Below are 25,085 nucleotides of genomic sequence, written 5' to 3' on the forward strand. Positions count from 1 at the left end.
GAAAACAAAACAAAATAAAACAAAATGCTGAGCCAGCAGTTTAACGTCGTAACTCATACCAGATGGGAAGTGTTGTCCTTTTAGCGTCTGCAGATGAAACAGGGCGTGTAGTGGCACTGCAACGGGACGTTTGATACCAGTTGATGTTTGCTGCTTAGCACTTATCAGACGCTTCTGGTAGCATTTTCAAGAGGGTGGCATATAAGCAGTGGCTTGTCCAGAACATTTTGAATGGGGTGACCAAGGTGGGGCACAGAACCAGTTTAGGGGGGCCATAACATTTTGAACATTAATCGATGCAAGATGGATTTTTTTCAATATAATTGTTATAGTTTGACGCTTTAAATGCTTAGTTTTGGTACATTTCCCTGTTGAGGTAAATCATAAATCAACTTGAAAAGTCTTGTTAAAGTGTTTGCGTTCAAGGTCAGGATTTTTGTATGAGGGCATTATCATACAGGAGTAAATTCACTTTGTGAAAGTGCCATCCAAAGTGTGAATTCTACCGTGACTTTTTTTATTTATTGGGACCTCCTATGCGTGCACCATCTTTTTTTCATGGGCTTTATAGTAAAGATGTTATTTAACTGTAAAAATGCATGACCTTTTCATGTGTCATGAACACAACCAGTCATGATGTCTTCATCTGATTGTCAAACTAATCACTTCAAAAAGTAGGCTACCGTAGCACCTTCATCTACCTCAAAATAAGTCCAGCATCCCAACAGCGCTCCGTGCCACCGCCATAAGAATGGAAAGGGACAATAATTACGAACGCCGTCAGTGTCACGACGTTCGGGCCTACAAAGTGGCATGTATCCATGGATGCCAAGGGAAGCTAGGCTTCCAGTGAAATGTTTACAACAAAAAAGAAACGTAAACGTAAAAAATGATTTCCCAATGCGTGTGTATCCGTGTTTCATAATGTTCCTTCAATTCGCGAGGTAAACAGTGCCGCTCTGTCTTGGTATCTGTAGCCCATGTATCTGGTGCTGTCTGGCCAAAAACAATATGGCATGTCGTACTCTTTTTTTTAACGCCTTGGTCAAAATGATCAATATATTCATAGACAATCTATCAGATCTCAGAATGCTGGCAGGGGGCACTTGGGTGGCCAATCAGAATTCAGGGGTGGACGTAGCCGCCCTCTGGACACGCCCCTGCATACTGTATAAGCCTACATAATCCTTCCCTTTGGACGAGAGAATGTGCCAGCAAGTCATAGAAACAATATATTATATTCCAAAGATGCAGACATACAAAAGTATGTAAACCATTTCTCTCTTTACCCACAGTTTATTTCATTGATGCTTTCATGTCAGTTGAAAGGCATCGACTTGGCTGCGTTAATGCACAGCATTGAGGAACACTACTGAAGGCAACGACACAGCTTTGATGCAGATGTGAACTTGAACACTCCTCATTATGTAGATCTCTTTTGCTGTTATTTCACGTGCAAGTATTTCACCAGTGAGCCAGCGATTGTCCTCCATTTTATCCATCAAGGCCTTAAGATTCTGTAAGCATAAATGAACACCTGCCTCAAAAAGCTAGTCATTAATGAAGAGTTTAATTGCAAAAAGCTATATATCAATTTTCGGGAAATGTTGGTAAATGAGCTTTTATTGTTTAAATAACCTCACTTTCTAATCGTGGCAATGGGGTTGTTTAATGACAGACATGTATTAGTTTGAAACATATCACTAGATCATTTCATTTCAGAGAGATAAATAATCTATGTTTTGTTGCAAAACGCTACATATATGCCCTCACTCTGAGAAATGTTTTGCACTGATAGTTTTGACATAGTCAGACAAATAGTCACATTTTTAACAAAGACCGGTACAAATGATACATTTGTGACGTCAATATTTTAACAAAATAATTTATTTAAATGAATCAATACAGTAATATGAGTTATGTATGTAAAGTATACAGGAAACAAACATTCCATTCCAGCTAAGCAATGTATACAGCATATAGCGTTTTGCAACAAAATCCATTTTAATACACATTCAAAATCTAGGAATTAAAAATCTGAGAACAGTAATATATTTCACAGACAAAACAGGTACCCAAAAGCAATCATTTCTGATAATAAAACAAACAAATGTGAAAAGTGAATGGATATAGCGTTTTGGAACTAAACTCTTCGTATGATGTTCCAGTCAGTAGATTATCCTCTTGCGCTTTAACTACATGCAAGATAGGCAGGCCACTTCCCAGAATAGATTTTAGGATCAGCCAACAACTGAGTCTTGTTAGTGAATAAGGCTGATGTTCCTCTGACAATGCTTTTAATTAAAAGCCACATCATTTAAGCCTAAGGAAAGCTGTTATAGTTTCATCGTGCCTCATGACGCCGGAGTCTTAGGAATAATCAATCTTTATAAACAAGCTCTGGGAGGATTTTGAACGAACTGGATGATTTAAGAAAGTCAATAATATTGCCACACCACATCCTCTTATAAACATCGAGGACAAGTCAAAGTAAACAGAGTAGATCAAAACCATTGTAATGGCAATTTCATTCGATGACACTTGTTGACTTTAAAATGGTTTCGCTCACCACTAAGCTGCATGGGAAATTGCCTCTAGCTCCTTTCGCGCCTTCAGTCAAGACAAAAAAAGTTTTGGCACGGGGAGATACAGAACATCAGGAACGCCTTGTTGGCATCTCCGTCATTATCACTCGCTTGGAAAACAATTTGTTCCAATTTTAACTTGACACGTTGATAACTTCATGTGGCGAATGTTGATAACTTCATGTGGCGAACGTTGATAACTTAAGTCACCCTGCACTGCTAAACTAACAAATGTAATCATGTGAAGTTGTGCTTGACTAGGGGCCTCTACTAAATCTGTATCTCTGAAGCGTGACGGATTGCGCCTTAGAAATGTAAAGGTCATTTCAGATTGAGCCGACATATATCGCTTACTGTGAACGCGGCCTCCGCTAACGCGGAAATTCAGCCGTAAAGCCCAATTGAAATTGAAAGTCAATGTTCCCGCGGAGACGGCATTCACAGTAAACGCTGCATTCGTCACCTCAATCGGAAATGATCTTTCACATTTCTGTCATGAAAACTGTAACGCGTCAGCGTTAAGGGTTGGAGAGACCCCCTAATTTTCAATCACGCTGTAACGCTGAACTTCTGCGATACGGATTGAATAAAGCCCGACGAGTGTTTGTCCATTTGACTCCATTGAAATAACATTAACGGTGTTTATCCAGTGTTCTATCTTATGTTCCGCAGAAATATACGGTATACACTGTAGCAATTCCATTTCATAACCAGCTAGTGGCAATTATTACGATAAGACAATTCAACAACACAATTTTGGCAACTTTTCAACTACAACAAATCCTTCTACGACAAGTATACAGTGTCTACCCATTTCTCTAGTTTTATTTAGTAGGACAATACTCCCTTAATGCAGCCCTGTTTCCCTCTCACCTATAGGCGTTTGTCTCCCTTTCTAATTCACATATAGTTGGAGTGCATTGCTACGCAATTTTTGACCCCTCTATTCAATTTGATACCCTGCCATGCCAGTCTCACAAACAGTAAAGAGAGATGCTGTGAGGTTCATTTTGAATTCATCTTCTCTTGTATTTACTCCAGGTTCTTTTTCACGTGCTGTCATTGTCATTATGCGTGTTATTATTATTTCAGCATCAGCATGGTACAGCATTCCCAAGCAGGCTTCGTCAACATTGGCCTCGGCAGGACAGAACCTCTCCAGGAGCCCACAGTAATCCACCAGATTTGAGTTGTCACTCCTTGCTTGGTTCCATGGCCTCTCTCTCTCTCTCTCTTTCTCGATGACAGAGAAGATAAGCATGTTGCATACCGGATCACCAGGCTACGAAAAAAATGGTTCTGCTGAATAAGCCAGATGTAAATAATTGTTGAAAGCAATACAAGGGCCCTGCGTCGCAAAGTCCGCTGGATGTTGTGCTTGGCTGCCAGCACCGTGGCTCAGTTTCATTTAGGTACTCAATGGCCTTTTGAAATGTTTTGTTCAATTCAGCCCACAACAGGCTTAGAGTCCTTAGAGTATAAAATACCTTACTACCCACATTATTGAGCTGCTATATAAGCTCAAAGGTTCCTATTTTAAGTTTGCGTTATTTTTAGACAGCCCCCATAGGATTGCAGTGAGATTGCTAACCGCATGGTGTGCTCACCTTGTATTGAAAGAGACCCTTTAAATAAATACTTTTTATTCTGTTATTGGCTTTTTACATTTACAAAGCATGTTATAGTTTTATCAAAAGTGGAAAATATTGATGTTACATACGTAACAAATGTAAAAAATAAGTCTTTGATCTTACTTTCCCTGAAAGTAAGAACATACACTTGAGCAGGTGAACATATCCATAAAACACTGCTTAAGTCACTTAAGTTAATAAAACAGTACAAAAAGTAGAAACCATACATTTAAAAAGAATGGACAAAAACACTGACAACTATAACTTCCATGATTTCCCATGAATAAAAAAAATGTACACAAGTTCATAGTCTTAGTAGGGCGGGGTCATGTCAAGACCGGATGGATCAGCTAGCCTTGTCCAAACCTTTTGGCTGGTCGAATAACACTCCAGCTCGGAGGATTGTGACCCAGACTATTCACCCCAGAACCTTCCCACCCCCAGCCAACAGAACCAACAGTAACCTCCCCATTCTCCATCCTCAAATGTCGGTAAGGCAGGGACTTGATTAATCTTAGGTCTTGGAGTGCTTAGCCGGTCATCTGTGAGCACATACAGCCAGAGAAAGTGGTTACTTGTGCTCGTGTCATAACATTGGCAGGCCTCGATTACCGTGCGAACAAAGTGGTGCGCTCATTTTCGCACCTAGGGCTGTATCTTGATGCTTACAGGTGCAGTGGGATCAAAACACACATGCTTCCTTTTAAAAATGAGAATCGGGACAAAAAAAAAAGACCCCGGCTGGGTTTCTATTGCTATGGCCTTTGGAATTTCTCCTGCAAAGTGTTTCAACGTTATCGCTTATCTCTCACAAGTGAATGTAACAGAAGTCTTGCAAAGGAGTGGCATTATTGGTAATACAGACCAGAAACATTTTGATTAAGATAAAATGGAGCTTTGCAGTACCTAAATTGAATTCAGACACAGGCTCTTTGTTCCAACCATTTGGTGTTAATGTATTTCGCATAATGACGCCTTAAAGAGATGAATGATTGTACAGCTACAGTATGAGGTCTGGAAAGGACTGGTAAACTCTTCCAGGAGGTTTACACTCCGTTCGAAGTAATATTACAGGTGTCCCTTTCTGCCTTACTGCACAAAGACATTAATGGAGACTGCTAGTCCAATGTTCTCTGCTTCTTATATACATTGTCTTAGTTTGTCTTTCAGAGAACATACCATATTGTACGGGATTGTAATAAATAGTCTTATACATATTGCTCGGCCTCCCCTTCATTCAGAATGGTCACTGACCCGTCCCCACTGTTCATCTCAATGTCCATCTCTTTTGCAGCTGCGTTCTCCGGCAACAGGGCCAGGTCCTTGAACACATCCACGTAATGGCCGAAGCCGGGGCCCCAGTTCAACAGGTTGTCCCAGTTGAAGCCCCCGGCTTGCTGGCCCAGTTTGTGGGGCAAAGTGTAATGGTCCGTCATCGGCGCCTGTGCAGCGGGCCCGCCCTCGGCCCACCGGCTAGAGTAACGCCTTTGCTTGAGCCGCCCGCCGTAGTCCTCATCGTCGGCGTCCGACTCGTTGACCTGCGACAGCTTGGGAACCCTGGAGCTGTAGGCCACGGGCTTCTCCCGGTCGTACTCCATCTCGGAGCAGGTGAAGGAGTCGTGCGAGTCACTCTCAGATGATGACTCCGGGGGGGCGGGGATGCCGTCGGCCGGGTTGCGGACCCGCGACATGGGCCTCCGGCAGTCCTCCTCGGATGAGGAGCGGCCGTGGTCGGCGCTGCAGATGCTGGGGTTGCGGGGCCGCGGCGTGTTGAGCCGCTCCACCTCCTCGATGGACAGCCCCACAGGGGGTCCTGTCTCCAGAGGGATCTGCTCAATGGGCTGCTTGAGCCGGCTGCTTGGCCGGGAGCCGTGGCCCGCCATGGTCTGGGGGCTCTTGCTGCGGCGGCCCAGCCGGGTGGCGTAGTTGAACATGGCACCCGGCTGGCCTATCTCGTTGTGGTGCAGGTCCAGGGGGCTTCCATCCCGGCGGGCCAGGTTCAGCTCCCTAGTGGGGGTGTTGCGGTAGAAGGACGAGGGCTTGGTGAAGGGAGCCGGGCTGTGCCTGGAGAGGGGGTTTGGTGTGGGGCAGGCTGAGTGGCTGAGAGGGGTGGACCTCAGGGCCTGGCTGTACTGGGGCTGGTAGTTGTAGCTAGTGGCCCCCAAGGGCAGGGGAGACTGTCTGGCGAAGCCCAGAGGGCTGTGTCTCTGGATGGAGAACTTGGGCGTGTGGCTGCGGAACTGCTTGTAATGCTGAATGATGTCGGCGTCGGACGGGGCGATGCTGCTGGCATTGTCTATGTCATAGTGTTCGATATCTGCCTCAGGCATCTGGCAAGGGGCACACGGGGCGCTGGGGATGGTCTCGTTGTTGTGGGGGATGTCTGTCTCGTCATAGATCAGGTAGGGGTTCTCCCTCTCGATGATGTCTGGCTTGGGGTTGCCCTCAGGCTGCTTCCTCACAGTCATGTCGTCGCCGTACGGCGGGATGTTATCTGGGTCGTCAAACGCCACGTTCTCGCTCCCTTTCTTCTTCTTCTTCTTCTTCTTCTTCTTCTCCTTGGGCTGCTTCTCCTCCTTTGGCACGTTGGTCTTGTTGCGGCCCTTGCAGTGGTTGCAGAGGATCAGACTGAGCACCACCAGGGCCAGGGCTGTGGCACAGCTGCCCACAATGGCCGGTACCGCCCAGATGGGCAAGGTCAGCTCCGTGGCCGTGGGGCTCGGGCTGCAGATGAAGCCGCCGTTGTTGGCTGTCTTGCAGAGTGTGCCCTGAGGGCACTGAACCCCCAGGCACGCCACCAGGGTCTCGCAGGTCTTGCCAGTGTAGAATTCAGAGCAGACGCAGGTGTAACTAGAGTGGGGGCCAGGGACGCAGCTCCCTCGGTTCTGGCAGGGGTTCGAGGCGCATTCGCCGGGCGGGAGGCACTGGTAGGTGTACCACTGGTTGACGCACATCAGGCCGTCCCAGCATGGGCTGCTCTCACACAGGTTGGGCCCTCTGCAGCCGATCTTGACAGCTGGGCTGGTCTTGGAGATGGTGACAGTGCTGTGATCTCCGCTGAAGGGAAGATTTTCCCCATTGTACTTCACATAGGCCAGGCAGCCGTCGAAGCCTGTGGGAAGAATGGGGAGAGGAAGAGGTGTTCAAATAACAGGAAGCACTCCTGGACGACTATTAAGACAACACAGTGATAATTTCCGAATTAAGTTTGAGCGCTTTTCAGATTGTGCCAAGTGGCTGGGATCGCCAACTTGTAAATAACAGGAACTGAAAGCTATAATCAGAACTGGAGGAATTTTGTTTAGTCGGCAAATTGGTTAAGCATCGGCCAAAATCTCAATGAAATGTCCTCATGGAAAACACCTCGACAAATCACATTCTCAAACACGTAAATAAATCGTTGGCAACTCTGAGAGAAGCCAATGTAATTATTTTCAAAAACATTGGAGGTGGATGCCAGACAATCTTCAGACCTCGTATCGCTTCAAGACATCCATCTGGAAGAAATGTTTTGGTGACTAATTCAAACCTTCACTTTCATTTTGCTTCACAAAGTTCCCTCACAGATGTAAACACATGTTTATTGAATTTATCCCATTTTGTTCTATTCATTAGATCCTTACTAGTTGAATGCACACCAGACCACAAATGCTTCTACATGCATATTAAGCGAGGGTCAGTTCCTATTTGGTGTAGTGTGGCCCCAAGAAACCGGGACCAGATAATCTTTGTGCTAGGCAAGTCAGCCTGCCATAGGCATGCACGTTTATTTTGAAGTATATCTTTACCTTATTGTGTGAAAGAAGCCAACAAATCATTAAAATTGCTTTTCTTTCATTTTCTTTCATTTTCTTTCCATTAAAAGTCTGAAATGTACAGTGGTGTATCCCTTCCCCCTGGAAGCCCTCTCGTTCACCCTATCCAAACTATTTTCAAGTCCAAAAATATTTGATATGTGACATCTGATCTGATTTAGAACACAATTTACACTTGCTCCAGAGAGCAGGACTGCAACATCACCTAATATGGTCTGATTCAACAGAATACCTTATATTAATTGAAAAAGGTATTTACCATTCACATACTGTATGACAATAACAGAAACTTCACACATCACCACCTCACCTGATGCAATTTTCTGCTGGGTGGGCCCAGAGGGGACTCCACCGAGGGACATGGTCAGGACGTTGAGACCCCCGAAGTCCTGCGTGGGGTGCTGGATGAGCTTGAGGAGTGCCCCGTCCACGTGGAGGGAGGTTGAAGAGCCGTTCTTGAAGACCTGCAGGACGTGCCACTGGCCATCTGATAGGACCATCTCTCCCAGGGTCCTCTCCACCTTACCCCCCACACCAGCATCAGATATGTAGTGGACATTGCCGTTCTTCAGCTGGGAGGGAAAAAGACAGAGACTGAGTTAGATGGATGGACAGATATGCAGACGTGGACAGACGGATGGATTGGACAGACGGATGGACACAGACAGACAGGAATGCAGGCCCGGTAGACAGACTGATACTGTATTGTACATGTTTGTTGAGAAGGAAAGAGTGGAGAAATGTGATAAGCATGATGATGTGATTGTATGCTCTGATAATTCCCAACTCAAAGATGTTGTTGATGTTTTGTTTCAGTTGGAGAGCTGTTCTTGTTTTGTAATACTAATAATCTATTTAATTTACAGTATCGTTATTATACCTGTTACGTTGATTGAAAACACATTTTCCTTTACAACAACGACTGTTGCGGTGCAGAGGTAAAGGTTGCATATGCCAAATACCAGTATTATTATGATGATCATATTAGGCATGCAGGAACTTTCATACTATTACCTTCAATATGCATAAACTATATCCATACGCAACAGAGTGAATCATATAGAAGTAATTAATCAAAATGACAGTGTGCCAGGCATTGTATATGGTAATCTCATATATTTCAGCCTAAAGTGGAAAAGTAACCTCTTTTGCCTCCCCTTCAAAGAAACAAAACATCAGCAATGGTATGTAGCTTCAGGAAGAATTGATTTTAAAGGCCCACAACGAAAATCTGGAAATGGAAAAAAATAAAATCACACGAGCCAAAAACACAGGAAACGAGATCTGGAGAACCAATTTAACTTATCTCTTTTACATCACGTTATTTATACCCTATGCATATATATATATATTTTTCTTTGGGGGGGGGGGGGGGGTTTGGGCCGTATAGTAGTAATGGTAGGGGGGATTCTGGGGGGACACGCACTGCACCGGAAAACACAACCAGAGAGACCCGGTGTGTCCTAGAGGGAAGGGAAGCGGACTGGGGGAAAAAGGAAAAGGATGAATAAGAGCTTGGGCCCTCGGACAGCTGCCCCGGATCAGTCAAAGCCTTGAACTCTATATCAGCAGAATGAAGGAGCGTATATGTAAGGGTAATGAGAGGAGGTGATAAAGACACAGATCCCCTTATAGCTTTGACTCAGGGGGTGGGGGTTAAAAGGGAGGATTGTGCATACGTGTGACATGTTTAAGTGTGGACCGAGTGGCAGATGGAGAAACAGACACAAATGAACGCGTGTGAGTGACAAATCTAAGTATAGAAGAATGGTTTGGGAAAAGCAAAACAGACAAACACATTAGCACTAGAAGCGCATCTCTGCATGCATACAGTATTTGTACTGTGTGTGGCTTGTTACCCGATAGGGTTTCGCTCCGTGGAGACTTCCTTTACCTTGATGGTGGTGTAGTTTCTGCTCTCCTGGATGTGGAGCAGGGTGCCACTCTTGCTGCGGGTGCGGAACTTAACCTTGAGGCTGCTGGGCCCAGAGAGGTCAGAGGTCAAGCCCATGAGGCTCTGGCGCAGCAGGATGTCCCGTTTGGGGCTCTGGCGCATGGCGTAGTCAAGGCGTCCAGTCCCATCCAGTGAGAGAGCCGTGTCGGCCGTGATGTCTATGAAAGAATGAAAAGCACAAGTCAAAGGAAATGATACCATCTGCCTTCTGAGTGATGGTCAAATTCAGAAGTGTATGACAAAATTCCCCTCCAAATTATTCGTACATTTCTCGCAGTATTTTCCGGTGAAGCCCTCCATGCATTTGCACTGCTGCCAGGACCAGTAGTCAATGCAGGTGCCCCCGTGTCTGCAGAGGTTGGCTGTGCAGGCTCCCTCCAGTCTGGGACATCTACAAACAAACAGACAGTCAGACAGGCACACACAAGTCTGCCCCCCTGGTGGACAGCCGGCCCTCAATAGGACACGGCAGATGAGATTCCCACAATACAAAAAAAACATAAAAGATCCAGGGAATTAGCATATTAAAAGATCTATCCTCGCCACTATTCACAACAAACTAAGAGAAAGAATTTCCATTCTACGATTACTATTTAAAAAAACTGTACATCTGCTATTTATATCAAAGATGGCTCTTCAGCTGTTCTTGAGGGTTGAGAGCTTCAGAGAATGACCAGATATCCTGCTGGGAGAGTTTGGGGTTTTAGGGGGATTGAGAGGGATGGAGGGGGTGTAGGGAAAGACAGAAAAGAAGAAGAGAAGGAGGGAGGGAGGGAACCAGACCTGTCAAGGATGTCATGAGATACCAGGGCCTGACTGGGCTCCAGCGGGCGGCCGTTGACAGCAAACTCCATGATGCAGCCCACAAAGTCGTGGGTGGCAACCTGGCCGGGGCGGTGAAGGACGGGCTCTATTGACCTGACGCCTCCCACCGAGAGCCTGTTGGGCCCAACATCCAGGATCCTGCGAGAAGGAGAAGGAGAAGCCGCTGGAGGTCAGCACCTCTCACAATGACAATGACCTTCCCGGACCATTCCTCATCTGCCAGATCGCTCGCACAGAGTCTCGCATACCCCCCCCCCCCCTCCAGACGGCCTTTCACTCTGGGCATCTCACAATGCTAAACGGTACAAGTGATGTCCATGTACGTGTTTACATACACTATGATTTACACTAGGCTAGCTGGATATGCAAGGGTTCATTGAGAACAGTCAAGGTGATGGATGTGCCCACAGATTGTTCCATTCTTTGCAGAGATTTGAGATATTGCTGCATTGTTTAGATAGTGACTAATGATGACATTTGCATACATTGAAGGTGGTAAGCCACTCTGAAAGTAAACAGCTTCAAATGGAATTCTGTTTTTCTCTCTCATTACTATAGATACAGTATACTATGAACATTTGCATATGGAAATAAATACTTCCTCTATACCCAAATTCTCTTCTGTGTGTACTCTGCCAGGGTGTGTGCTAAGCTCTACTTTATGTGTTCTTACCAGTCAGTATGCACAGCCACGTTGCTCACAGCACAGTAGCCTGGCTCCTGATCGTCTCCACACAGGTCGACTGTCAGGGACGCAGCCTGCATGACGAGGGGAGCAGACACACACACACACACACGTTATTCTCCTTGGACTGTACAGTACATATACTGTAGTAGCACACAACAAATCACCACACACGTTGTTCCTTCCTGATAGTTGTACCAGCTCAGACGGTCATATCTTACTCAGACGAGCACTCCAGTTTACAGATAACTACATGACTGATCTTGTACGTCACAATCAATGTCGTTTGATAGCATACTGTATTTGAAACCATCATTATGAAGATGGGAGGTACAGTAGACTTAAATATTAATCTGAGAATCCCTAAGATATGACTTTCACCCTTAGCCAATGCTAATAATTGTTCTACTTTCCCTATGTGTCTCTGAAGCTTGACTGATGTGGAAAAAAAAAGAGGTGGCAAGAGAAATGGAAAGTGTGTGAACGTGTTGAAAAACCATGACCGCATGCTCCACCTACACCAGGATCTTAGGTAAACACGGAGCGGCCTGCTTGGAGCGTGAGCACAAATCATCCAAGAGATGGCGGAGAGCGTGACCCCTCCCCTTCTCGGTCTCCTGAGGTAATTGCTAACACAGAAACGTTTTACGAAGCGAAAAAGCAACAAGGGAAACAAGAGTAATTTGTCTCTGGGCTTTGTCGCTATTGTTGAAGGGCTAGACCTACACGTCAGAGCCAGATGGGCATTTTATTAATGCCTTTCTCTCAGATCAAAGTCCCTGCAGCCAAACCGCAGCATACACACACTGTCAAGTGTCTCACACGATTGGAAAAGGGTTTTTCTCAAGGAAAAACCCTTTGAAAAAAAAAATAACTACCAGGAGGATTATTTTTGTTTGGTTAACTTGGAAGAAGGTAAATGAAACAGGGTAAACAAAATCAGTGATGTCACTGAACAGCATCATTTTCTCATGACCAACCTTCTAGATGACAAATCCAGAAAGACGGCTGCTGTTGAACACTACAGAAACATGCCATTGTCTACAGAAACACACTATTGTTGGATTATTTGTGTGAAAAGGTCAAGTTTAACACTTGTTGAGGAGGAAAACAACAGAATGTAGATGCTAAAGGGTGTAAACCAGTTGTAGATTTTTTTTTATGTGAGGCCTAAAACCACTCTCATTCATGACAAGACAAACAGAAATAAGGCAAAAATAGCCTTGAGAAGAATGAGACCACAATTGTTGCAGTTAAATTGAGACAGGACTGTATAACAAATGTAAACTACATTAGTGTTCTTAACTTAGTGGTCATACTATTCTCATTGCCATTGCTGTAATAATAAAGCTATAATAACAGAGTAAAAACAATTAAACAATGCTTGTTGGGGTGCCGATTTCAGTAGGGTGATCTAAAATATGCTTCTCATATAAACAACAGTGTCCTTGACTCTCGGTGCGTCATACATTACTACGAACGGTGTCTGGTTTTCATCTGCTCAGAATCCAAAAGTGGAGGATCTGAAAAAAGAAAGGCCTTCACGGGACAACCTCCATGACCCACATCACCTTCTCCAATCACACTGGTCAGGTTCGTTTTACACCGCCTCAGGGACTTGGCACTTCAGGCACGAAACGTGCCCGCTCTGCTTCCATTCTTCTAGCTCGGCTAAGAGCCTCAACATGGTCATTCCTCAACCTACGCGTAATATTTGCAGTGCAGTAAGGGCAGCATCGCATTTCTCAATGCATGTTGTGTACCTTGCCATTCTGTCACACCTTTCCATTCTGTCACTCTGCACATCTCAACGCGGACAATTGAACGATTTTACCAGTTTCCTATGAAATCCCAGTGCAGGGTGAGAAATGACAGATCTGATGTCCAGCAGGAGACTTACATTATACAACTTTGGACAGGCTGCTGATTTTTTCTCTCCCCGCCATTGAGAAACTGGCAGAGAAATTACTAGATTCAAATACAAGGAGTTTCAGTGTCTGACGCTATTCTGGAGGTTATATTGTAAATCACAACAAGCAATCAAATATAATTACAAACTGTGAAAACCCTATACAGAACTACCACTGTGTGGGCAGTTTAATTATCATCTTTTGGTGCAAAGAAAGACGACGAGGCCAAATGTGGACGCTGCTCTCGGCTATAAAAACCCAGGAGGTCATAACTGCTATTGAATCATAAACTAATCTTCTATGTACATCTGGTGGCTTTAGGATTTTCCCCTCTACATTTTTGCAATTAAGGTCCCATCAAACCATTAAAACTTACAATAAAATATATTTTCCCAACCGTTTATGGTGCAAAAACAAATAAAGACAGCTTGGTACAGCCATATACATAACATAGAAATGACTCTCACCATTCCAGCTCTCCTTGCAATAACCGTGTGGAACTGTCCATCTGCAACCTTTATCATGGTCATTAGTTTATAGGTCCCGCTACCCAAGTTAAACGAGAAGCGCATCTGTCCCTCAAAGATCTCCAGAGCCAAGAATTCCGCCTTGTCTCCGGTCTGGTTGTCATGGTTGTACATGAGGAGAGCGTTGCTCTTCAGTGTGGCAAACTTGATGTAGATGTAGTTATTGTTGGGATCCAGGCTAGGAAACTCCATGTAGGACAGCTCCTCAAAGCCGTAGCTGTTGAGTTCACAGTGTTTTCCAAAGACCCCTGAGGACGAAAGGAATGAATACAAATCAAACAGGGAAGTCATGAATAATTCACCATGCTGCATCTACTAAATCAGCACATAGCTAGGAATCTGTTGCCATCTGCCATCATAGGCTAACGCTAATCATGCTAAGAAGAGAGAAACGGTTCAACAACATGTGAATAAATGTGACATGGAGACATACAATAAATTACAATGGGGATAGCAACAGTCATTTTTGCCAATCCAGATAGTTTTCAATCATCTAGCAGTTGCCCCTACGTTAATACTCACCAAATGGACAATGACAGTAATATCCATCCACTCTGTTCTGGCAGGAGCCGCCATTAAAACATGGGTTACACTCACAGTGATTGATGATGGAATCACACGTTTTGCCTGGGTTCACAAAACAACACAAATTCAAATGAACGAGGTGGGGATGACAAAGGAAAATGTGGGGGGGGGGGGGGGGGTCTATGCTATTGTAAACTTAAGGATAATCTATTTGAAACTTAGATGAGTGAAAAAGTAATACATTGGGAGATTATATATATAGATTTGACAACTATAGCCTCTTCATTGGATCTCTGGGGCCAAGAGACATGATGAAAATATGATGACTTAAGGAAAAACAATATTAATAGACACAGACAGAACAAGGTATGCAAGGGGCGAGACTGACAATGACCTGCACCGTCATGTATTTTTAGGTACTGACTCCTGCAACATGAGACAAATAGTTTAAAGGAGATACATTCTTTCACCACAACCAGGCAGGGAAAACAGGAAGTGTGGAGTTCAACGTGAGGGCATGCAAACTACTGTATGTCAATAGGTGCAATTCTTCAGGAGGGCCATTTGTCTTGATGAAACGCAACAGGTTTGTGGTCATTTGTTAAGGTCATAGTAAAAAAAGGCAAAACATCTGCTGTTGATCATTGGAAATGTCTTTCAGCAACTACAGCCAGCAGCTGACCAAACAGACATGATTCAAACTACTGTTCTCATTTTGCTTCTCCATGTGCTCTCCCTTCACTAAGAGTAATATTACTTTATTCATCATATCATCAACTTAGCATTACATTCAAGCAGGGAGGGGGTGATTTACACAGTGGCTAGTACTATTTAGTTCACTTTTTGAAATTAAGGAGAGCAATCTTCAATACATATTAAACCTCTAAATGCTTGACCAACAGAAAGATAGAAAGAACCTTAAACATCTCAAATATGCAGTACTGTAGAAAGAAAGACATGGAGAGGAATATGAGTCTATATGAGACTAAGGCCCTTACTGGGTTCAATTTCGCATCATCCTTTTTATTAAAGTAAACATGACAAGATGATATGCATCAAAGCTGATACCCCCCAACTAGTAATTGTAAAACCCAAAAATGTTTGGCAGTCAGGCCTGTATGCTAGGGTTACAACACCTCTTGCAATCGTTTGGAGGCAAATACTTTACTTGGACAAGCAGGATTCATGTGCAGTGTGTGTATACTTGAGCCTAGCTGAACATCTGTGGTTGTGTTGCTCATAAAATCCAAATGACTCCTAAGGCGTTGTACAGTACCTGCAAAGCCGGATTTGCAGAGGCAGTTGAAGCCACCGGGATAGTTCTGGCAGAGCGCCCCGTTCTTGCAGGGGTTGGAGAGGCATTCGTTTACGTCCCTCTCGCAGGCCATGCCCGTGAATCCCTCAGGGCAGGTGCAGGAGAATCCCCCCACCAGGTTGTGGCAGGTCCCACTGTTGTGGCATGGGGACGGCAGGCACTCGTCTATATCCGTCTCGCACAGCGCCCCCGCGTACCCTGGTCTGCAACTGCAAGCGTATGGCTGGAGGGGGTGGTTTGTGACAAGGATCACCGGGACACTCTCCTCTGTCTTCATATCTGGCCCCACGCTAAGGCGCTTCTTGCAGCTGCCCCCGTTCTGACATGGGTTACGTGTGCAGGGGTCATGATCCACTGAGTCTACCTGCACCCCGCACTGCCTGTGCAGAACTTCTTTGATGCTCTGAAAGAAGGTGGCCACTCCACTGGGGTTGACATACTGTCCATGGCTGCGCTTTATGGCGGCCATCAGGAAAGTCTGGTTGTTGAGTTCAAACGCACCATACAGCTGTACTCCAGTGCCTAGCCCCGCCAGCTGTGAGTTTGCGATGCGAACAAAGCTGAGGTAGTGATTGGTGAGGAAGGTGGTGACCCCCTGGGTACGGAGGCGAATCAGGATACTGTTGTCCACAGTGGCGTTGGTGAACCCCATGAAGAAGACGCGGACGTTACTGCTGACAGAGCCATGGACACCATCACTACTCCGGACAGCTAATTCGAATGTTCCGTCTGTTGAGCGGGCCTTGGAGTTGAGATCACAGGTGCCCGTTGGGATGGTGAACAGACTGGATGAAGGAGGGGTCAAGGAGCAATGGAAGCTGTCCTGGATGTCTGGGTCTTGGGGCTTCACAACCCCGAGGGACCCTCCGGGGAACATGTTTCCGAAATAGTGGACATAGATCTCCACTGAGCGCGGCTCTGACGGGTTATCATTCTGATCACTGACTTTTACGTGGACCGTTCCGGTGGAGGACATCTGAGGGACGCCGGAGTCCTTGATCACCACCAAGAGGTAAAAGTCACTGATCTGCTCCCTGTCGATCTCTCGACTGGTGGTCAGCACTCCAGTGGGGCTGAGGCTGAAGTAGTTGTTGGCTGAGCCGGCGCTGAGCAGACTGTATGAGAACGGACCTTGATTAGGTGAAAGGTCTGGGTCGGTTGAGGTAAGAGTTGCAACGTCTGTCCCGGCTCGCTGGTTCTCCATGACCTCTGCATTCACCGTCATCAGAGTAGGACCGTTATCATTAATGTCCTCCAGATTCACGATCAGGGTTGCACTTCCAGTTGCCGAGGGTGAGCCAGAGTCCACAGCTAGCAGAGTCAGGCTGAACAGAGGAGCGGTTTCTCTGTCCAGCTCAGCTGCAACAGACACTTGGCCAGTCTGGGGGTTGATGTTGAATACATTTTTCTTGAAGTCTGAGACTATGGAGTAAGAGAATCTGCTCCAGCTTGGGACCGAGTCAGAGTCCTGGGCACTAACAAAGGTGACCAAGCCGCCGGGGGAGAGACCCTCACTGATCTGAACATCATACAGTTCCTGACTGAAAACAGGAGGATCATTGGCATCCAGGATGGTGATATTCACAAAGACCTCGTCGATATCCGCCCCATGGATGCTTCCCGCGTTCTTCGCCAGGACTTTGAGGGAGATCTTTTCCTCTTTCTCACGATCAAGCGGACCTGTGACATAGATCTGTCCTGTTTTCCTGTTGATGCTGAAGCCCTTTCTTCTGCTCTTCCCAAAAATTAGGTAGTAAACCACTCCGTCATGTCCTTGGTCGCGGTCACTGGCGAACACCTCTCCCACCACTGTGCCTCTTGGAGCTGCTTCAGAGACTTCAAAGTAGTACTGCTTGGAGACAAAGCGGGGAACGTATTCATTGGCCCCCTTGAGCTGAATGTTGACGTTGGCGAAGCTGCAGCGCTCCTCGTCTGGGACATTGAAGGCCTTCACTGTTAAGTGGTAGACCTGCTTGGCCTCATAATCCAGGAAACCCTGGGTGGTGATTACACCGGTGTTTGGATCAATTACAAAGAGGTCACTGTCTGAAGACTGGATCACGTAAGCCATGACGGCATTGGGCCCAGAATCTCTGTCTGTGGCATTCATTTTCACCACTGTGGTGCCACTGGGAACGTTCTCCTGTACCACAGGGAAATACTCATCAGGATCAAATATAGGTGGGTTATCGTTCACGTCGGTCACATGGATTGTAACCATGACGTAGCTGGTCTTTGCGATCCATCCCCCGTCAGTGGCTGTCACTCTGAGCTCATATCTTTGCTTTTCCTCAAAGTCCAGATGATTGGCCAGAGACAGGATTCCTGTTTTACTGTTCACGGCAAATAGGCCCTTGTCATTGCCCGAAGTGATGTTGTATGCGATGAGCCCATTCATCTCTTTGTCCTTGTCCCTGGCAGAGAGAGTCCTGATGGCTGTCCCCACAGCAAGGCTCTCCGGTATGGTAGCTGTGACTTGGCTTTGGGAGAACTCTGGTGTGTGGTGGTTCTCCTCAGTGACTGCCACTTTCACAGTGGTTCTAGCAGTCAGAGGGGGGTTGCCTTTGTCTCTGGCTGTAACATCCATGAGGAACACCTTGTTCATATCTGAGGTGAGTGAGGTGGCGACAGTGACCCATCCACTCTGCTTATCCAGTTTGAACTTGCTAGAGCTGTTCCCTCCTGATATTATGTACTCCACCTCAGAGTTGAGGCCAAAATCTTTCTTGTCTAGAGCTATGACCATGATAAGTTTGGTGCCAACTTTGACACTTTTAGTGACAGGTGTAAAGTAGCTAGACGATTCAAACTTGGGTGGATTGTCATTACTATCTACTATGTTTACAATGACTGTAGTTTCACTCATCAATGGCTTTGGCGCACGGTCTGAAGCAGTAACGATGAAACTATGACGATTTATGTTTATGTTGCTGCCAGTTGAGTTTTTATACTTTAAATGCTGTTTGATAAAGATTTCTCCAGAGCTTGAATTGATTCTGAAGTATTCTGACTGGGACCTGATGAAATAGAATATTTTGCCATTGAAGCCCTCGTCGGGGTCTGTCGCAGACACCTGAGTAACAAGTGACCCCACATCTGTAAGTTCAGGGTAGTCCAGATAGTAAGATGGCCGACTGAATCGGGGGGCATTATCATTGACATCTGTTACAAATATTGTGACATCCGTGCTAACTGTCCAGCCAGAATCATGGGCAGAGACTTTGGCAATGTAATGGTCAGTGTCTTCTCTATTGAGAGGTCTACTGATTGTTATGTCTCCTGTACTTGGATTGATAGTGAACGGTAGACTTGTGTCTGTGATTGAATACTTGCTTATGGCATTAGCACCTGCGTCCTCGTCTGTGGTTGTAACCCTGGTGACAGTGTACCCCACTGGGGCGTTTTCGGGCACTGTGGCGCTAAAGATCTTAGAGAACCTGGGAGCGTTATCATTCACATCTAGCACGTTTATCAGGACTTTAACAGCCGTGCTTTTGGGAGGGTTACCACGGTCGGTGGCCTTCACTTTAAGGGCATATTGAGCTACTTTTTCCCTGTCAAGAGGCCTGGTCGTTCGGATTTCACCAGTGGCCCGGTTGACGCTGAAGCTGTTCTCCTTGTTGCCGTCGATTATGGCGTATTCCAGCTGGCCGTTAAGGCCACTGTCCTGATCCACAGCAGACACAATGAGCACCCGCTGAGGGGACAGGTTCTCCAGTATCTCTGCATGTAATGGTTCCCTGTCAAATACGGGGTGGTTGTCGTTTACATCCAGCACTGTGATCTCCACTTTCTCATATGAGGAATAGGGGGGGAATCCTTGGTCCCTGGCCTCAATCCAGAGCACATATTTCTGAATGTGTTCAAAGTCCAGTGAATGTTTGATTGACAGCTCTCCAGTCAACTGGTCGATGTGAAAGGCATTATCCAGGTTTCCACTGGCGATGTAGTATGACAGGGCCCCGCCACGTGTCGAGGACCCGGTCACTGTGGTAATGATCGTGTTTGTGGGTTGGCTCTCTGGGAATGTGAAAGTAGTATCCTTCAGCTTGATGACAGGGAAGTCTCCCCCGGTCACAAACCGGACGGTCACGGTGGTCAAGTCTGTTTTGGGATTGGTTCCGCCGTCTTTCACTCGGACAGTGAGGGTAACCTCCGAGCTGCCTGTCAACCTCTCATTGGCTGTGATGGCTCCTCTTAAGGGGTCAATCTTGAACTTGTCTGAGTTGCGGCCAGTTAGAGAGTAGTGGAGCTGAGCATTGGGTCCCGCGTCCTCATCTGTCACTGTCACAGCGAATACCAAGTTGCCTGAAAAATACAAAATGAGACCAAATGCTTCAGAATAACTTGTACAGCAGATGTATGCTTAATCATCAATATTTTCCACAAAAGTAATAATTTCATAGGAGGTAAAATAAATACTGTTGATACTTTAGTTATATAATCACATATTATACAAGCATAATATCATTAAACATATACTGTAAGTACATGAATATTTGAAATGAATATTCATGAATAAAATCTGAACCCACCTGCTGAGATGAAGGCGGGGATGTGTGTGACGTAGGGGTGGTGGTGGAAATGGGGAGGGTTGTCGTTGATGTCTGCCACCACCACCGACACAGTGGCAGAGCTGGACATGCCCAGGGGCTGCCCTCCGTCTGTGGCCACAACTAGGAGCTGATAGTTGGCTCTGGCCTCCCGGTCCAGTAGGGAGCTGGTGATGATCTGGCCTGTGGCTGGGTTGATGGAGAACTGACCGTTGCCTCCAGTCAAACTGTAACTGTAGGGATACATAGAAGAGGACACGTTTTAGTAACACACAGTGGGGAAATTATAGGATTTGTACAGCTTGGTTTTAGATGAGATGTTTCATTTATTTTCAATGGAACATATATGTATATACGTTATACACTACTTCGAGACAATATTTGAATATTAGTTTTAGTCAATACAATCTTAATACTGTTACTATACTGTCGCCAGGAGGAGCAGTTTCCTACATACATTACATTAGATATTGTGATAATATGCAGCACATACTGGTAAGCTTTCTACTGCCTATACATGCCCAGATTCAAATATCTTGTTCAGCATTGCCAAAATAATCCTACGGAGGGCACTGTTTTAAGCTTTAAAGAGGCAGAGAGTATATTTCATTGAAAAACACAGACATAAAATAACTTAATACATTTTCTGTGGTTTTTGTTTGATGAAAGCACCATGTATAATGTATTGGCCAAGCGTTACAATATTAAGATGAATACCTTAAGAATTGGGTATCTCATTCCATTTTCTCCTGTGTTTTGTTGCTTCTCACAGAGGCTTTAATTCAAACAGCTCACAAGAGCACATATTTTGAAAATGCATCCTATAAAATGGGGACAAATTATGGAATAAAGTGTGAACACAGATGGAACACAGACTTATTGGGACCACAGACAACCAAGCTGTCTACAACCAGAAGTGGTTCAGACAGTCCAGAAGCAGAAGTTCAAAAAAAGCCCAAGTTAATGGGCTGTGAGAATGGAAACTAATAACTGATGGCAACTGGTTATGCTCTCCATTAAGGCCTAGAACCCATGGCACCCCTGATACTAGTTCTGTCATAGCCAATTAACATCCTCATTATGATGTTTTGGGAAAGTGGGGCAAACTGACGTACCCCCCTGCGCCTCCCCATTGGGGGTACCAGGGCGAGGGGGGATCCGAACCAAATGTTCGGCTTGGGGTACAGGAGCCCCGCTTATGACTCTAGGGATGGAATAGGGTGGGGGACTGTACCTTACGACACCGTTGAGGCCCACGTCTGCGTCGGAGCTGTTGACCAGGAGCACGTCGGTGCCGGTGGGGGCGTCCTCGGGGATGGTGGTGTGGAAGGTGGCCGAGGTGAACACGGGGACGTTGTCGTTGACGTCATCTACCAGGACAGTGACCGTACCCGTTCCACTCAGGGGAGGAGAGCCTGGTCATAAAAGGAGAGAGAGAGAGAGAGAAAAAAAAGAACGAGGGAATGAGAGCATATCAAAAGACCAAGAGCTTTATTTGAAAGACCTAAGGGATAAGTGCAGACCAACAAAGTACCATATGAGATGACTTATTGTGCGGGCTTATCATTTACATGCTGAAGCAATTTATGTCCTTACAGGGACTCAAGCAAGAGATCCCTGCATTTAATCCAGCAAACGTCTTCGGTCACCACAAGTCCGACTTCCTGAGCCATACTGCCACATCAACACAAAACACGTCAGAAGAGTTCAATAACTCTGAAACAGAATCTTCAGAACGTGTCCTTCCTGGGGTCTTGCATATCATAGATTCAATCTGGTTGCTGAGGTACTGGTATCTATTTTGAGGCAAGCAGCACTCGGTGAGTTACTCTGTGGAATTCGAGAACAGAAAATGCTATTTTCAGCAGAAATCTAACCGTTCTTTCCCCAAGCGAGTGACGAAATAAGGCTCTCTGGGCCCTGAGGGATGGATTTAAATCCATAGCAGATGAAAACGAACTCCAATGCAGAGATTCTAAAAGATTCAAACATCTGCTGGCTTGAAGTGCCACTTCACAAACCCTTCTTTAGATAGCACGTTAATTTAAAGTGTTACCAATGAATTCGCGGCTCACATGAATGTATATTCAGCTGTTAATAGCATCAAATACTTGAACCTTGCCTAATGTGCGGAGGCACAGATGAATAAGAATATAATCAAAGACATCTGGAAAAAGTGACCATGAATAATCTCTCTTGGTCTGGAACCTGTGCATAATCAAAACATCAAGAGACTCCAGAATCTCACGCAGAGGGACAAGATGGAGTTCATCCCTTAGAGCCAGGAGGGGCTCTCCTGATTTGTAAAGATCAGGATCGTTCAAAACATGTGCTCATAAGCTCTTTGCCGCATAACTAACACTTATCTGCTCGTTTGGATGACAAGGGGATTATGGTCCAGTGAAGAGCCTTATATTTAGCTAATGAGCGGAGGGGTGATATCTGCTGTCATAGAACCTTCCTGTGAGAAACAATCCGTTCCAAATAACTCCAAAGACAGAACTTGCATTTAATTCCTGCAGATTCAACTCAATTCTTAATGCATCCAGCTGCAATGATTAGCACAGCAGTTAGCACAAACACACTTAAAATAGTTAAACGCCCCAAACAAAAAATGCATTCCAGCACAAAATAAATGATACATACACAGGGAAAAAGTAAACAGGTTTTTATCCCAAAATACCGGGCTCAGAAACCACAAGCTCTAATCTTTATACTGTTGAGTCATTACAAAGATGAGTCATCCGTTGTTGTCCCTTCAGTAAAGTAGACCATGTTCACAATGTTGTATTCATTACCAGCGATAGGCCTTAGACTTTGAAAGGAACATATGACAAGGTAATTTATGATCATACAGTGCATCATTTGAAGGAAGGTGTTTTAAAGTAGAAAATAAGGCAGCCTTTGCTTACATATTCGCTCATTCAAAGGCAATAGATTTAAGACCCCCCCCCCCCCCCCCCCAAGGCCCAAATGAAATGCATGGAACACTGAATACTATAAATATCATTAAGTTGGATTGTCCTCATTCAATTACATAACCAGTGGCACCAGTATCAAAACATATGAGTCAGCAAACTGCCTAGTAGTGGTGCGATGTGATTGCCATACAACGTGATGAGGACGCGGGACCCAATGCCATACAACGTGATGAGATTAACAGGAATGAGTCATCATTTCGTTTTCGCGGGTTGTTATGGAAGCAGAGGGTGGTGAGTACGGCCCGGTAAATCACTGGAGTCGAGCTCCCTGCCATTCAGGACCTCTATACCAGGCCCAAAATGGTTTTCAAAGACTCCAGCCACCCAAGCCATAGACTGTTCTCTCTGCTACCGCACGGCAAGTGGTGCCAATGCACCAGGCCCTGAATCATCATGTCCCTGAACAGCTTCCAACTCCAAGCCTTAAGACTGCTAAACAAGGCTGCTAAATAGCTAATCAAATGGCTAACCGGGCTACCTGCATTGACCCTTTTTTAAACTGACTCTCATACATTGGACTCCCCTCACACATACTTAAACTGACACCTCAACACACACTACATAAGCCCACACAGATAACATGTGCACACATGCACACTGACGCTAAACACACACACACACACACACACACACACACACACGTTGCTGCTACAGCTCAGTCTATTATCTATCCTGTTGCCTAGTCACTTTACCCTTACCTATATGTACATAGTTGCCTCAATTACCTGGTTTCCCTGCACATCAACTCGGTAATGGTACTCCCTGTATATAACCATATAATTTTGTACTCGTTATTGTTATTCATTAAATCACTGTGTATTATTCCTGGTGTCACTATTTAAATTTGTATTTGGTATTTTTTTAAATCTTTCTTTCCAACTCTGAACTGTTGGAAAAATACCCATAAGTAAGCATTTCACTGTTAGTCAACACCTGTTGTTTACATAGCATGTGACAAATACAATTTGATTGATTGATTGAAGCAGATTAAATGGCCGTCACTCTACAACTGATCCTCTTAATCAAGGAGGTTATTAAGCAGCATTCCATGTCAGACAGTATCTGTATTAGTTTAAGGTAGCGAACGCTGAGCCAATGTTATCAGGCAAGCTCTGTTTGACAGACAACTTGCGAGAAGCCCTGCAACGTCGCCGGCTAAGGATGTTCTGGTCTGCAGCTCCTCGACCGATTTAACGGCTTATAAATCCAATTGGCGTTTGTCTCCGAGTCACTAACTGAGTGAAGCGTGGATATCTGTTTAACCTATGGAGACGTAGTTCAATGCAGACATGTTAAGTTGAAATACACAGTGTTCTCCAAAGCCAAGGTGAGTGCATGTTTTCCCAGCACATAGAATTGGCCCCTGAGGGTCAGAGTGGAGCCACTGCAGTGCAATAGCATTGTTCCCCTTTTGGGAAAAAAACGGAAGACAATGGGGTTGGAGCAGCGTGTTTTTGTTTTTCAGGTGGGATACTTTTGGCCTCCGTCCAAACCTTTCACTTTTTTTGGTAGGATGTGAATTCACAACCTGTTTACTCGCTCGGGAGAGAAGAAAGACTCGGCCTGCCGCCACCGGAGAACCGAAGCAGCCGTTGCACTTGTGTGACCCTTGACCCCATGCCAAGCGCCCAGCGCATCAGGGGCTGGGCGCTAGGGACAGACTCTGTTACCCCAGCTAATCTGTGGGTAAGCCTGAAGGAAGCCCCCCCCCCCTTAAACCCCATGAAACACTCCTCTCTCTGACCCTGACACTGCACTGAACTCACCCTTGTTGACAGC

At 45.4% G+C, this 25,085-nt stretch overlaps 1 protein-coding gene across 1 annotated transcript in view; it reads right to left on the minus strand.

The window, feature by feature from the left end:
- Nucleotides 1-1,543: 1,543 nt before the first annotated feature.
- Nucleotides 1,544-25,085, minus strand: part of LOC139390646 (protocadherin Fat 4-like) — a 96,672-nt gene continuing 73,130 nt past the window's right edge. The window contains exons 7-17 of the mRNA XM_071137911.1: nucleotides 21,560-21,740; nucleotides 20,308-20,558; nucleotides 15,734-20,080; nucleotides 14,455-14,559; nucleotides 13,873-14,180; nucleotides 11,484-11,569; nucleotides 10,769-10,948; nucleotides 10,252-10,376; nucleotides 9,926-10,143; nucleotides 8,342-8,603; nucleotides 1,544-7,328 (exon numbers count right to left, since the gene is read on the minus strand). Coding sequence (XP_070994012.1) covers nucleotides 5,425-7,328; nucleotides 8,342-8,603; nucleotides 9,926-10,143; nucleotides 10,252-10,376; nucleotides 10,769-10,948; nucleotides 11,484-11,569; nucleotides 13,873-14,180; nucleotides 14,455-14,559; nucleotides 15,734-20,080; nucleotides 20,308-20,558; nucleotides 21,560-21,740 — 7,967 coding nt within the window. The 3' untranslated portion in view covers nucleotides 1,544-5,424. The remainder of the gene's footprint in view (nucleotides 7,329-8,341; nucleotides 8,604-9,925; nucleotides 10,144-10,251; nucleotides 10,377-10,768; nucleotides 10,949-11,483; nucleotides 11,570-13,872; nucleotides 14,181-14,454; nucleotides 14,560-15,733; nucleotides 20,081-20,307; nucleotides 20,559-21,559; nucleotides 21,741-25,085) is intronic.

This window comes from Oncorhynchus clarkii, chromosome 31 (genome assembly GCF_045791955.1).
Source record: "Oncorhynchus clarkii lewisi isolate Uvic-CL-2024 chromosome 31, UVic_Ocla_1.0, whole genome shotgun sequence".
NCBI classification, from domain to species: Eukaryota; Metazoa; Chordata; class Actinopteri; order Salmoniformes; family Salmonidae; genus Oncorhynchus; species Oncorhynchus clarkii.